This window comes from Genypterus blacodes, unplaced genomic scaffold (genome assembly GCF_046128005.1).
Source record: "Genypterus blacodes isolate CSIRO-AG114 ecotype Tasmania unplaced genomic scaffold, CSIRO-AGI_Gbla_v1 ptg000015l_1, whole genome shotgun sequence".
Lineage (NCBI taxonomy): Eukaryota > Metazoa > Chordata > Actinopteri > Ophidiiformes > Ophidiidae > Genypterus > Genypterus blacodes.
The window spans coordinates 5933482-5948377 of NW_027466829.1; the positions used below are offsets into that span (position 1 = coordinate 5933482).

At 48.4% G+C, this 14896-nt stretch overlaps 2 protein-coding genes across 2 annotated transcripts; one reads left to right on the forward strand and one right to left on the reverse strand.

Annotated features, from left to right (window-relative positions):
- The first annotated feature begins 2578 nt into the window (after nt 1–2578).
- wasla (WASP like actin nucleation promoting factor a) lies at nt 2579–10312 on the forward strand. Its single transcript, XM_076140745.1, has 10 exons — nt 2579–3190; nt 4244–4378; nt 4830–4916; nt 5123–5219; nt 7030–7216; nt 7721–7763; nt 8343–8496; nt 8645–9246; nt 9402–9510; nt 9665–10312. Exons 1-10 carry the CDS (start codon nt 3086–3088, stop codon nt 9724–9726), a joined length of 1581 nt encoding a protein of 526 aa, XP_075996860.1. The 5' UTR covers nt 2579–3085; the 3' UTR covers nt 9727–10312.
- Nucleotides 10313–10847: 535 nt separating this feature from the next.
- Nucleotides 10848–14341, reverse strand: LOC142988644 (ankyrin repeat and SOCS box protein 15-like). Its single transcript, XM_076137880.1, has 9 exons — nt 14305–14341; nt 14002–14112; nt 13698–13829; nt 13380–13538; nt 12899–13144; nt 12653–12824; nt 11664–12186; nt 11389–11542; nt 10848–10987 (listed from the first exon to the last, which is right to left on the reverse strand). The coding sequence occupies exons 1-9, from the start codon at nt 14339–14341 to the stop codon at nt 10848–10850; spliced, it is 1674 nt and encodes a 557-aa protein (XP_075993995.1).
- Between the last annotated feature and the right edge of the window lie 555 nt (nt 14342–14896).

Here is a 14896-nt window from a genome sequence, read left to right on the forward strand (position 1 = left end):
TATTTCTGCCCAAACGTGCAGGTAAAGTTTGTTTCTTGTGTCCAGACAATTTCAATGGAGGGAACAAATGATCTTCACACTACATGAGCACAATGATGACCGAAGCTTCATGAAGGCTCTGGAGCTCACAGGTGTCCATCACCATCAGGTTCACACTGCGCTGCCAAATGGCTTCAGGCTCTCTTGAGGTAGATTAAGGGTTGAGCAGATGAGGACGTCACTCATAAATCTGTGACGTAATGAGGACGTGTCTTTGTGAAGGTGAGGTCTCGTGGCGTGTTTGGTATGAGGACATTTACGAGAACTGAATCAGAGAAGAAGTTACAGATCTCCTAGAGGAAGTGGAAGAGGACAGAGAGACAAAGAGTGGAGACGTCTTATTGACTTGTTCAGTCTGCATCACCACTACAAAATGAGCGGAATGAAAAGAAAAAAATCCAGTTTCACACCCACACTCACACACACACACACACACACACACACACACACACACACACACACACACACACACGCACACCCACACCCACTCACATACACACACACACTCACACATATCCACAGCCACACACACACACACACACACACACACACACACACACACACACAAACATTCACACATATACACACACACACTCACATACACACACATATACACAGCCACTCGCGCACACACACATATATACACACACACGTATACACACACACTCTCATATATACACACACACACTCGGCCTCTTTTCTTCTCTCTTTTTTCTGACTTGGTTTCTCTTTCCAGCTCTTTATGTAAGACCCCCCTCCCCCCCACCAATTGCCTTGGCGCCCCCGCATATGAAAGTAATGGAGTTCATGTTTCTGTTTTTCCGAAGTCTGGGTTGAGGAACACACGGTGACCCTGGTCGCTCTCGGGGAACACCGCCGCTGAGGTTGCCTCCAAGGCCGCCATGGAAAATCTCCCATCATCCTCTTGTCTTTGAAGATGGAGACCAGGAAACCGCCGGTGGTTTGCTGGCTGCTGCTTCCACCTCAACATGAAGTTTTCCTGAGGAAGAATCAGCCTGGAGTTAATGATCGCTGATGATTTTAATGGCACAAGAAGTTTCTGATGGCAGCAATCGTGGGTTTGGAACAGAGCGAGGAGGAAGAGGGGGAGGAGGAGGATGGGGAGGTTGGGTAAGGGGGGAGAGAAGGCGGAGGAGGAGGAAGAGGAGCAGGAGGAAGAGGATATGCAAGATTACTTTCTACAAATGCTCTGTGGTGGTTCAGATGTAGTGAATTTGAAGAACTGTACATATTTTATTTGATATATGATGTGAAGTAAATGTAATTATTGGACGGTTGACATTCTTCAGATGTTTTGTTTCCCTGCAGCAGATTTTCGTGCTGATGCTGACCGTCCAAAAGCACTGTGGTGACGTCTGTCAGGCTGAGCTCCAAACCACACGGAACCTCTGAGCCCAGCAGAGACCAGACCCCCCCAAAACCCTGATTCACACACACAAACACACACACACACACACACACACACACACACACACACACACACACACAGCTGATCCTGATGGGCTCCAGATGAAGCAGAGGATGATCTGTCATCAGTCGCAATAGTTTCACATTTCATAAATCAACCTTGGTGATGATAATAGTCTGTAGAATTAAAACTTTCACAATGGAGTGTTTGTGTGTGTGTGTGTGTATGTGTGTGCACGTGTGTGTGCATTTGCGTGCATGTGTATGCGTGTGTGTGTGTGCGTCTGTACGTGCGTGTGTGCGAGTGTGTGTGTGTGTGTGTGCACGAGTGTGTGTGTGTGTGTGTGTGTGTGCAGTGATGTGTTCAGGGAGCCTGGATGTTTATGATTTCACTTCACAGTGGCAGAGTTTGATTGGTGGATCTGGAAAATATGAAGCTACATTGGAATTAGCAGTAAATTACCCAGTGTGTGTGTGTGTGTGTGTGTGTGTGTGTTACAAACCACAGAAACTCTGAGTCAGACTCTTGATTGTCTCAACATGGACATGATGTGTGGGTTTATAAATGTGACTGTAGAAGCGATATGGAAGTGTTTTACTGTGTGAGTTTAAGTGTGTGTGTGAGTGAGTGAGCATGTGTGAGTGTGTGTGATTGAGCGTGTGGGGCATTGAAAATATCTGCTGCCATCTCTTGGTAGCTTTTTAAATTTCCCCTCAGTCAAGTGAATGAGTGTTATTTCACATGATGCACATGAACAGTAAACATAGATTAATGTTGTTTAATTTGCAGCCAAGTATTTTACTAATTTAGTTTGAGTATGAAGTTTATTCCAAATGAAATCAGAGACGCACAGCTGATGATGCCTGATGCCTTCTTTATTAAGCACATGTCAGCAGGTCACATATAAAATGAGGGTGTTGAATAATAAAATCATGACTGATGTTTTTATCGTTGTAATTGTGTCTGAATCTTGTGCTCATATTTGCAACGAGAGACGCAGAACGTTTACGTTGTGACGTACTTCTTGACCCCGCCCCTCTGCGTGATGACGCTATTCTCCGTCCAGTTTCCTGGGATAAGCTCCGCCTCCGTCCGCAGAGCTGACTGCAATGCTGGAACAAACCACTTCCCGTTAACGAGACTTTAATCTCCCCACGAAGCGAGAAATCATAAAACACACCGCTGTAACTCTAAAGGGATTGCAAACGTCACATTTCTGAGTGCGCTTCATGTGTTCGCTTACATCGCCGTGTCGTCTTTTTACGGAATGTTTCTTGAATGAGTCTGGACTCCACCCTCCGCTCTTTAAAGTGGTTTGCTCCACCGCACTTCCATGTTTGCTGGTCGCATCGCCGCTGCAGGGGCCGGAGTTTATGATTCAAAGTGCGGCTTTAACCGTTACATCAGTCCATAGTAGAGACGGCCACGGTCACGGCCCGCTCTGGAGAACCCGCTGGAAACGCTCCCCGCCCCCTCGGCGCTCCACCTCCACTCGGACTCAGCCAGCGGAGATGGTCGGGGTGCAGGCCCCGGTGACCAGGTCCCGCATGGATTTGGTCTAAGCAGCAGCCGTTCCTTCACGTCGTTCCAGGGTCTGTTTCGAGTCATTTGGACGCAATGAACAACCACCCACCGGTCCGCAGGGCCGCTAACGTGGGCTCGCTGCTCCTCACCCCGCAGGAGAACGAGTGCCTCTTTGGCTACCTGGGCAGGAAAAACGCTGTAAGTTGTCCATGTTTGTTTACCACCTGCAAACAACCGCGAACACCTGCGAGCGAATGTTGCGTGCTGATGGCTGAACGGTCCTGTCACGGGTCAGGGCAGCGCGCGGGCCGGTGCACAGGGTGAACCAGTGTCCGTGTTATCTGGTGACTTTGCTGAGCCTGTGACTGCGTAAGACGACGGCAGGTGTTGGAATCAGTGCCAAAGATGATCAAAGAATAGGAAAGATGACCAAAGATTGTATATGTCCCCATTTAAAAGTGTATGAGCTCCAGAGCATGTTTGCTTCAGAGCCTGATGACTTTACTTTGTTACTTGTAATGTTCAAAATCCCTAGAAATATTGAATAAATAAAACATCTCTAATCACGTATACTTTCCATCACCAGTGTGCTGTGCAAGTGTGAAATGAGAACCGACGTCATACTGATACTGATGATGCTTGATGCAGGGGTTCCATCTCTCTGAGTGTGTAAATGGTTCTAGTTTAAAACAGAAGCACTGACACACATAGAATATAAACTCCAGATATACCAAATACAAACTATAAACATCTAAAGAGATGATACTACACAATGCACAGCAGCACAAAGAGTAAGGTTGTGCTTTGCTTTGATGCTGTGATGACGTGTTCGGAGAGGGACAAGCTCCGTCTGTTGTTGTGGTGCAGACCTGCTGGCTCACTTAGGGACCCAATCTGGGCTTCACGCTCTCATTCTGCGGCTCTGGCTGCACGTAGCCTCATCAGCTGCTGAGCGCTGAGCCCAGCACACGGTGACGCTGCAGGAAACAAAGCTGCATGTTCATTAGTTACAGTTTTCCCATAATCCATAGCTTGCTACTCTTGATTGTTTTGTTTGTCACTTTGGTCCTGTTTGGAAACAGACTGAGACCCTCGGGCTTTAGCTTAGCTCAGTTTGCTTGCAGGTTAGATCCACATAACAAACAAACCTGATGCACAGGAAGAAGTCGGTGTTCTCCTGTTGAAGAACTCAAAAAGCCAACGAGTCTGAGCGGTGTTTTTATTTCTAGTCCTGTCCTCTTGTCCCCACAGACTCTGTGCTCTGCGGTGGTGCAGGTGTACAGGGCCGAGCGGAGCTGCAGCTGGGTGAAGAGATGCTGCGGGGTGGCCTGTCTGGTCAAAGACAACCCACAAAGGTCCTACTTCATCAGAGTGTTTGACATCAAGGTGAGGACACGCCCACCGGCTGTCCTGCTGGGCGGTCTCACATGTGGACCCCACAGTGTGACACAAACACACAATCACAACCGGCTCCGTCATTGTGATTGTTAACAATGTTTGACTGATAAGTTGTGAGCCCAGCATGGAACACATTTACTGGTTAGATTTTGCTATGTGAGGCTGACAGATATTGATTGGTAAGTTGTGAGCCTATGCTGTAGTGAAGCTAATTATGTTTATGGCTCACAACTTAACAATCTACCCTCCTGAGTCTGTCCTCTCCATGCAGAGAAGGATTCAGAGCAAAACCCATTATTGTGACAGTTATGTTTTGTGCCTGCTGTAATATTACACACTTATTCACTTTGCAACATGTTATGTTCCCAACTTCTCAGGCAAAGAGGAGGAAGGAGAATCCAGTGTTGTGCTTCATCTCTCTCTTCTTCTTTGTTTTCAGGAAGGGAAGACCATGTTTGAACAGGAACTCTACCACAGCTTCTCCATCAGCAGCTCCAGACCCTACTTCATTTCATTTGCAGGAGATGTGAGTCAGTAGCCTTCTGTGATGTCAGTGGTGAAAGCTCTGGTTTAGGTGGCCGGCTGTGTTCACATGAGGGCGTGATCATGTTTGTCACTCTTCAGCCACTTCCTGGTTATGGCAGAAGGTGACCAGGATGACCAGGCTCACACGGTGATCAGGTCACACTGAGTCAAACCTACTGACTGTTTTGTTGTTGATGTTTCTGTCAGAGCTGTCAGATCGGTCTGAACTTTGCCAGTGAAGAAGAAGCAAAGAGATTTCGAGCTGCAGTCTACGACCTCCTCAACCGACGACAACGGAAAACAGGTAATTAGCCTTTTCACTCTGCTTTCCTTTCCTGTGTGACCTCTGACCTCTTGCACTTCTCTTCTACTACAAGACCTGAAGCTCAGATCCAAACCTCTCAGCCAGGCTTGGTATTAGTAAGCGTTTATTATTCCATTATGTTGGTCATTTATGGTTTGAGATGTTTTGAAGCACAACTCTCGCGGTTTTCAAGACTGTGGTTGACTCACAGGTTGATCAATCCAAAGGTCCTCATGAGCCAGAGCGCCTTCAGGTCAAATCATGAACACTGATCAATTCAATCAAACTGAGTTCTCCAAATCTTTAGTTAAGTGTAAACGTGGTCTTTGATGGCTGCGTCTGCGTCTTCCTCACTGAGATCTCCATTGGTGATGCAGATGTTGATGCTCTGCTCTGTGGTGGTGCCCACCCTTGGCCCCGCCCATCAGTGGCTCCATGCCGTGTTTCCCTGCAGACCTTGTTGTGAGTGGAGCATCTGCTGCTCAGGCTAAGCTATAATCCCTATCAGCCTCACCGTTCCTGTCTGTATTCAGCAGAGCTCATGGAAAAGTTATGGAACATTGAGAATGTTTGAGAGAAGTTCTGGAGTTTTTATTCTGATGTGAAAACATAGATCTGATCTTGATCTGCGCGTGACGGTAAACAAACATCCTGATTATCCACATAAATGTTCACCATCACAATTCAAAATATGGTCTGTGACTCACTTTTCCCCGCCCACCAGCAGCTGGACTGGTTACTTCCTGTTCTCAGCACGCTAACACAATACCGTCCTGTGTGTCCTGCGTGTCATTAGCATGTATTTACATATTGCATCATGTTTTGCTTGAGCCACGTTGCGATGTCACACGTGCTCATCACCAGCTCACATGTGTGGGAAGGACAGAAGAATCTTCGTCCTTCGGCAGACAAACTGCACACACTTCTGTGGATTTAATGCAAGCTGTGGTCTAAGAAAAGTCTGATGGGGATTGATGCTTTTTCAGGGATTGATTTGCTTTGTAAGTGGTTTCTAACGTTAATGAGCATTAGTTACATTGTGGGGATTGATGAAGATTGTTTCTCTGATGGTGGTGGATTGCTTTTTTGGTGATTGATTGCGCTATGACTCGTTCCTGTGTAAGGTTTTGATTGTATGATATATTGGATTATTCTGTTGGTGGTGATTGATCTATTTGAGAGTGATTTTTACCGTGTCCCACCCTTTGATTGGTTGGGGATCGGTTGGTTTGTTAGGGATGGATTGCGTTGTTAGTTTATGATGGGGATCTATTGGGTTAATAGGGATTGATTCAGTTGACGGTAGTTGCATTTGTTCATAATTGATCTTGAGAGTGATTGATTCGGGTGATAGTGATGGTTGATTGATTTGATGGTGGTTGATTACTCTGTTGGTGAATTCTTTGCTGTGATGAGTCCAAGATGAGTTTCTCCACCTTGGGGGAGGGGTTTGAGGATTTACCCCTGACATGTTGGCCTGGTTTGCAGCCTGATGGGATTTGGACTGGGATTAGTGTTGGATTATTGAACATCACAAACCCCTGTGGTTAGTCGAGATTAAGGACTTGGGGGGTCAAGGTTTGTGTTTGAGGATCATTAGGGTCCAATGCTGAGGAATATAAACATTGAAGCAGCCCAGGTCTCTTCAAACACTTCAGGAGTGATCTTAATCAATGCTACCAGAATATAATCACACTTCAGATGTCGAGAACAGGGAGAGGTCGTGAAACTCAAAGGTGTAAATGGTGTCATTCCATTAAAGAAGCCTCCCTCTCTCCCTCTCCCTCTCCCTCTCTCTCCATCTCTGCAGGTCTAGCTCTGCCCATGGCCACCGTGGACATCAAGAATCCAGAGATCAACAACGTTCGCTTCCACCACCAGCCGTTCCACCGCAACAACATGCTGAGCCACAGCGGCATGAACAGGAAGGACAAGAAGACCAAAGGAAAGAAGAAGAAGCTGACCAAGGCCGACATCGGACAACCCAGCAACTTCCAGTGAGTGGCAGCGTTTTGGCAGCCGAGTCCCCCTGAAAATGAAAGCCTGTGATTGGTGGAACCAGGTTGATACTTGAGAACATTAAACATTGTGTCCACTAGGGGGCAACTCCTGGCGCCATGATGGAGTCTGTCTCTCTGTCTCTGTCTCTGTCTCTGTCTCTGTGTCTGTGTCTGTGTCTGTGTCTGTGTCTGTGTCTGTCTGTCTCCCTCTCTCCCTCTGTCTCTTTGCCAAACATCATTCCTCCACTGCAAAATTAAAGTCACCACTAGAGGGCAGAACACATAACTGGTCTGTACAGTACAAATGGATCAGCAGTAAGTGTGTTGGGTCACAGACCTGCGCCCTGAAAGACGCCATTGTCCCTGTGGGGTTGTGGGTTCACTATTTTGCATGTGCAAGTGGGCGAACATGTGCGTGTGTGTGTATGTGTGTGTGTGTGTGTGTGTGTGTGTGTGTGTGTGTGTGAGAGAGATTTGATCTGTTGTGGTCTTTTTCTTCAGGCACATCGGCCACGTGGGCTGGGACCCAAATACAGGTTTTGATGTGAGTGCCCCATTCTGTTGTTCCCTTGCACAGACACACACACACACTCACACTGCTGTACAATAGTGACCTGTGTAATCACTGCATGATGTACTCTCACAATAGGCTGTTGTTACTTGCTGCACATGCTAGCATGCGCGCACACACACACGCACACACGCACACACACACACACACACGCACACATGCACTCAAACGCACAGAATATTTTAGACTGAAGGAATCTGGAGTTTCACACAGAAACACTGCAGAAAAGAAAATTGCTCACTAATCTGCATCAAGCTGAAAGATTCAAGTTGATAACAATGAAAACTTCTTCCTGCTCAGTGTGTGATGTAGTTTCCACAGAACTTTATCTAATTTCGATTTGAATTCTAGTATACAATGGCTAGTAAATATGAAAACAATGAAATTGATGTGGAAATGAAAGACTTGACTGGTTCCTTCGGCCCCTGGTGGCCTGATGTGGTTACTGCAGCCAGAGAGTCGCTGAGTGTTTCTCTTTCTTCACCTTTGGTTCTTTTTAAAACCCCAGGCTGTGTGTTGAGTTTAAAAGAGATGAAACTCTGTTGTGTCCAGCTGAACAACCTGGACCCTGAGCTGAAGAACCTGTTTGACATGTGCGGAATCTCTGAGGCTCAGCTGAAGGACAAAGAGACGTCCAAGGTCATCTACGACTTCATCGAGAAGAAAGGAGGAGTAGAGGCGGTGAAGAACGAGCTGAGGAGGCAAGGTGAGAACAAGCTTAGGAGTCAAGGGGAGAACAGCAGAAACTAGCAGCAGGCATCAACTGGAAAGTTTCATACTTTTTCCAGGCAGCCAATCCGATGATGTCATCAGTGATCATGTGATAATCTCGATCTTCTCTTCTCTTTCTTCAGCTCCTCCTCCACCCCCATCTCGTGGCGGCGCCCCCCCTCCTCCCCCTCCCCCTCCGCATCACTGTTCGGCTCCTCCTCCCCCGCCTCCCCCTTCCAGAGGAGGCCGGGGAGCACCACCTCCACCTCCTCCTTCTAGAGCGCCATCTTCTGCTCCTCCTCCTCCTCCGCCCACCAGGCCAGGCGCGCTGGGAGCCCCGCCTCCTCCCCCTCCTCCAACAAGAGGCAGTCACCAGCCCCCAACCCCTAACCATCATCACCAGCCTCCACATCCTCCTCCTCCCTCTTTGCACTCCCCTGTCGCTCCACAGGCTCCACCTATTCCTCCTCCTCCAGCCAGCAGCTACTCTGCTCCAGCTCCGCCCCCTCCACCTCCTCCTCCCCCGCCCGGCCCCCCGCCGCCTCCGGAATTGGATGGCCACAGCGAGGGCGGAGACTCTCCTCACTCTCCAAGCCCGGGGCAGGGCGGGCAGTCGGCACTGCTGGAGCAAATCCGAGGAGGAACGCAGCTAAAGAAGGTGGAGCAGAACCACAAAGCGCCGGCGTCCGGCGTGGGACGAGACGCCCTGCTGGACCAGATCAGACAGGGGATCCAACTCAAGACGGTAAGACCGCCCACGCTCATGTTTGTCACGCTGTCTGACATCTCAGCCTGTATGGATGGTGGCAGAACGTTTGCATTGATGCGTTAAACGTGTTCTGTTGAGTTCTGACAGCTCGGCCCTGTAACCGTCTGTGCTGGACCCTCTTGTGTCTCCAGGTATCGGATCCTGTGGAGTCCGGGCCTCTGACGCCGGTGCCCTCTGCTGGCATCGTCGGTGCTCTGATGGAGGTGATGCAGAAGAGGAGCAAAGCCATCCACTCCTCAGGTACACAACACCGCAACACTACTGCACCTTCTCCCGACCCCCTGACCCCCTGACCCCCTGACCCCCTGACCCCCTGACCCCTCGACCCCCCCAACCCCGATTTAGCAAAGTGAAGCATTTTATTCAATCCCAGACTTTTTGTGTCTTTTTCCAGATGAAGACGAGGATGACGAAGATGACGAGGACTTCGAGGACGATGAAGAATGGGACGACTAGTGACTTGACCCAGATCCCCCTTTAACCCCACTGACACTAAAATATCCTCAAACTCTTCCAGAATCTAAAGTTGGGATGTAAATGTTTGACTCTGCTGTATATTTATTGTTGCTTTCTGTTATGATGATGATTATTAATCTGTGCAATACCTCCTTCACTACATCCGTTAAGTCTCCTCTGACATCCTCGTTAAAGAGTCGGTTGTCGAGGGCGACGTCTCGTCATCATACAGCGCTTTGTACTAATTAGTGAATAAATTATGAAGCACCCTGCTAAGCTAACGGCAAATGGGAAATGGAACGTTTCTTACTTCCTGTCTTATGTTTTCCTTCCTTGTCCAGGAAAAAGGGAAGTGTGTGTGTGTGTGTGAGACCAAACGGCGTGTTTGATCGTGTTCGGCCATGAAGTTTGTTTCTGTATTTTTTTTATACTTTTGTTTTGTGAATAAATGTTAGTTCAGTGTTATTTTGCATGAGTTGATCCAAACAGGAAGCTCAGCAGGATCTCAGAGGCGTTTCCTGTGATTAAACACTAAAGGTCCATACTTGGTTGTCTGTCTGAGAAATGATTTAAGGATGAATGAGAAGGAGGCGTGATGATTGCTGTGTTTATACCTTTACCACATTCTGTCTCTGCGTCTGAGTTGACCTTGTTTATCGCCCCCTGATGGTCAGGATCTGACAGACAGCGTGAGCCTCCCTGTGTGGCCTGACCCCTGACCCCTGACCCCTGTAGTCCCACAGTAAGAAACACCATGGGTCGTGAAGTTGTCCGGGTCGGGTCCTAAATGCTGGATGCAAGCAGGCGAGGCGTGAAATCACCACAGAGAAAAATCAAAGCAGTTTCTCTTCTTTTAACAAACCAGAATCTTCTATTGTAAAGGGATGGAAGTGTGGAGAAGTCAAACCAAACCAAATCTGAGGCCACAGAAAGAACGACGCTTGTTCAGTGCAGCGGCAGAGTAGTTTACTTAAATAAAGACAAATATAATGAGTGTGTGTGTGAGAGCAAGCCTAAACTGTAAAACACAGACATTGTGTCACAACATGTCTGATCTAAAACTTATCAGTCAAATGTGGGAAAAACTGAGAATGTTTTCTGTACTGAGGCTCTGTGGCTCTTCAGTCCTCCAGGTTGTTCTCCTTGAACAGCAGGAAGTCCCTCAGACCGGGGGGAAGCTGGGCGGTTGCCATGGCGCCGGCACAGCTCAGCTGTTTCCTGATCTGCGCTCTGCTCAGGTGAGAGAGCGAGCGAGGACTTCCTGCAGCAGAGAGCAACAGAGCATCATCACACTGCGTGGTCGCTCTGTGGTCTGCAAAAGTATCAGTGAAGATGGTTTGGTGTTTGCCATGATGTTCTGTCCGGTTACGAGGACAGTTGCTATGGTGTTGTGGGTTGTTGTGATCATGACAGTCTGTGGTTGTAATGGTGTTCAGGATGGATGCTATGTTGAGTTGTGTGGTTGCTGGGATGGTTGCTAAGGTGTTCTTGGTGGTTGCAGTGCAGGTTGTCAGGGTGTTCTGTGTGGTTTCTATGGTGGTCGTCATGGTGTTCTGTGTGTTTGCTATGGTGTTTCCTGAAGGATAATTACATAATCTGGGTGTAATATATCTTCTTTGATTTTTAGTGTCAAAAAGCTTGAGGGTTGAGCTCATGACTCACGTGTTGCCATGGAGATGTGAGGCCACTCTTTCTGCTTCTGCAGGATCTTTGTCAGTTTGCTGCAGAGCGAGACCTGATTCACGTAGTCCAGGAGGACCGACACTACTCGACCGGCCCGGTTCACCAGCCACGACAAGGAGACCAAATCACAGAACTGGAGACAGAGGACAGAGACAGAGGACAGAGACAGAGGACAGACTGAGTCCACTGCTGTGAGGACATTATTATATTTGGATACTGACTTTAAGCTGAATGGAAACAGAGAAAAAACTCACAGGCACTTTTACTTCTGGACCTGAGTCACTAGAATCATCGTCATGGTCACAGTGGAAACATTTCTCTGCCTGGTAGCCGTTGTTGAGCAGCAGCCTCATCATGACCTCGTCCTTCAGGCAGTACTGCAGCGCCGTGGGAAACACTGTGTCGCTAACCACCGTGAAGTAACAGTTCACGTCTGCTTTGGCCGCGAGCAGCAGTTTCACAATGTCAAAGTGTCCAGACCGAACCGCCACCAGGAGGCAGCGGAGAGGGTCCAGGTCTGGTTTGGCCCCTAACCTCAGCAGCAGGTCAGTGCAGGTTGTGTCCCCGTTGGAGACGGCAAAGTACAGTGCGCTCCTCCTCATGTCCCCGTAGTGTTCAGAGATGTGAGGCGCTAACAACGCATTGACATCAAAGCCCTCCTGCAGCAGGAGCTCCAGGCAGTGGGCGTGGCCTCCGTCGGCAGCAGAATGGATGGGACTTTGACCCGACAAACGCAGGGCCCGTCTGGTGGTGATGGGGATCAAAATCATCAAAGCCCTGACAGAGAAAAGGTTGAGATCAATGTGGAAGACGTTTCAGCTTCATCAACTGGAATATGATGAAGAGGAGACGTTCTCCATTAGAGAATTGAACTCTTGCTCACCAGAGGGCACCATACCACCTAACTCTTCTCTCACGGCTTTAACTGGAAAGCGTGACTCCATAACGGAGCCGTATGACATCATACCACATGTGCAGAACCTGTAGGATCCATTCTATTCTGTATATTTGTTTGTTTACATTTCTGCATCTTTCACTCATATCCCATCTACATCTTTGCACTATTTAGTACTTTGAAGAATATTTGCAGCGTTCTGTTGTTGTGGGCCTGTAAAGCCATCAGAGGCACCAGATGTGATATTGGCTGAAGTGAGTGTGAACTGTGCTGTGTCATCATTTTAGTTGTTTAACCATCTGAGGCTTGTTGTTGCTGAGCGAGCTGTTGTGGCACTGCTGCACTCACAGGTTGTGTCCCCCGTAGGCCGCTCGATGTATTGGCAGCTGGGCACTCAGGCTCTGGATGTTGGGGTTTGCTCCATGCTGCAGCAGGATGTCCACACAGTCTGGATTCCCTGAACCTGCTGCGTCGTACAGGACGCTGTCGCCGTTTGGTGCCTGGGCGTTTACATCAGCACCTTCAAAGACAATGAAGGTGCTGAGGACAATGCAGCGCTGTCACGGTTACGTACATACTAATCGACTGACTCACCGTGTTGGAGGAGGAGCTCCAGGATGTGGGCGTGGCTGTACTCTGCAGCGATGCCCAGAGGAGTCACTCCATGTTGGTCCGTCTCTGACACTTGGCCTCCGTTCTGCAGCAGCACCTCCATGATGTGGACGCAGCCGACCCTGGAGGCCTCGTGCACAGCGGTCCACTTCTTCAGACAGACCTGATCCACCCGAGCTCCTCCTGAGATCAGAACCGACGCCATAGGATAGGACCTGGCTCTGACCGCTGCAGGGGCAGAGGAGAAGCTGGACTGAGTTCTCAGGTAGAACTTTCAGGTAGAGTCTTCTTGAATGATTCCACACAGTTAGCGAAACAAAGAGGACACTTCAAAACTTCAACACACGTAAGAAGACAAAAGAGACGAACACATCACATCACACAGTGGAGCTTGACAGGACCTGGACCCAACCTTTGAGAGGATCAGTGCATCACATCTCTGTGACCCAGTGAACGTTCTAACCTAAAACCAGAGGCGATTCGTTCCTGCTGTTGGTGCTGTGAGGTGAGGAGCCGCGTTCCAGCAGCAACTTCACGTTTTCCACCAAACCGGCTTTGACTGCTAAAGTGAGGGAGGTTTCCCCCCCACCTGTCCACTCCTCCAGAGTCAGACGGAAAGAGGCTGAAGGACACAGAAATCAGAGATAAATAGCCTTGTGTGTGTGGTGTGTTGAGTCTGAGCATTAGTATCAGTGTGTGACACACACACAGAGAATATGACTCCCATCTGAAACGTCTCCTGTGGCTGAACTGCCATGATGACTGTGGACCTCTTACCTACCGTCCAGCACCGCCTGCAGGACCGGGACCAGAGGTTGGACCGCCGCCCTGTGCAGAGGATACCAGCCCTGCTCGTCCACCTGACTGAAGGATGCTGGGAAGTGGCAGAGCTCCTGCAGAGCCAACATGTCGCCTGGAGGAAATGTTTTCATGAATGTTTCTGTAAAATCACCTGCAGTAACCCGATGATCCACCAGAGGGAACCACCAGGAGCTTGGATTACATATCGGACTGTAAGAAGACGGTGGTTCTTAACAATCCTGTTAATGACATCAGTGGCCTTGATTGTCTTGTAAAGTGTTCACCTTGTTTGATGGCATCCAGCAGCGGCAAAGCTTCTCTCCTGAACACACAGAGGAAGATGAAGGTAAATGTCCTCGAAACACAGAACTGAGGAACACCAGGAATGTTTGTACCTGCATGAAGACGACCACAAGGCGGTCTGACATGACTCCTCAATGCAGATCTGAATTGAAGGATCCACAAGATCATCTTCATCATCCACGACAGCTGAGAGAGAGACAGAGAGAGATTTTTCCTCACACTGCCCCCTGCAGGTCACAGTGTTCCACCCTTCAGACTGATTGTAAGGCATGAATGTAACGTACCATGTTCCATCACGTGTTCCATCACCATGTTGCTCATTTTCGCCTAAATCAAAGTTAAAGAAACAAACATTTCAAAATGATCGCGTCTGTTGGCACCTGAGCCACAGCACTGTGTTTGTGTCAACAACCACCAGTGACACACACACACACACACACACACACACTCACACACACACACACACACACACACAGCTATTTTTAGGTGGCAGCTGTTCATTCCACAGCAGGTCTGATGTCACCATGTGGACGTCTCGTCCACAGCGATGTGCGACTGCAGCTGTGACCTCTGACCCTGCCCTCATGTTTCATATATGAATTCAAATGCATTACTGAAACAGAGTGTGTATATACAGAAATAACACAAAAGGTCATGCATGAGGTTGTGCATTCCTTCACAAATTGCTTATATTCGATTTCATTGATATCATGATTATGGATTAGCAGCATTAATATTTGCATTATATAACTGCACCAATCACTCCCATGAATTAGAACACTTTCATTTATTTCAGTAAACAAAATGCACCACACTGAGCCACTGAGGAGAAAGCTCACAACTTTTCATTCAACCTGGAGGTGAAATTTGAAGATA

What these genes read in the sequence shown, in the direction of transcription:
- wasla (XM_076140745.1), top strand. Translation starts at nt 3,086, where the DNA reads ATGAACAACCACCCACCGGTCCGCAGGGCCGCTAACGTGGGCTCGCTG. An exon ending in GGACAACCCAGCAACTTCCA is followed by an intron (nt 7,217 to 7,720) that starts GTGAGTGGCAGC and finishes CTTTTTCTTCAG; the next exon opens with GCACATCGGCCACGTGGGCT. An exon ending in CAAAGCCATCCACTCCTCAG is followed by an intron (nt 9,511 to 9,664) that starts GTACACAACACC and finishes GTCTTTTTCCAG; the next exon opens with ATGAAGACGAGGATGACGAA.
- LOC142988644 (XM_076137880.1), bottom strand. Translation starts at nt 14,341, where the DNA reads ATGAGCAACATGGTGATGGAACACGTGATGGAACATG. An exon ending in GGAACACGTGATGGAACATG is followed by an intron (nt 14,113 to 14,304) that starts GTACGTTACATT and finishes GTCTTCATGCAG; the next exon opens with GTACAAACATTCCTGGTGTT. An exon ending in CGAATCGCCTCTGGTTTTAG is followed by an intron (nt 13,145 to 13,379) that starts GTTAGAACGTTC and finishes CTGCCCCTGCAG; the next exon opens with CGGTCAGAGCCAGGTCCTAT.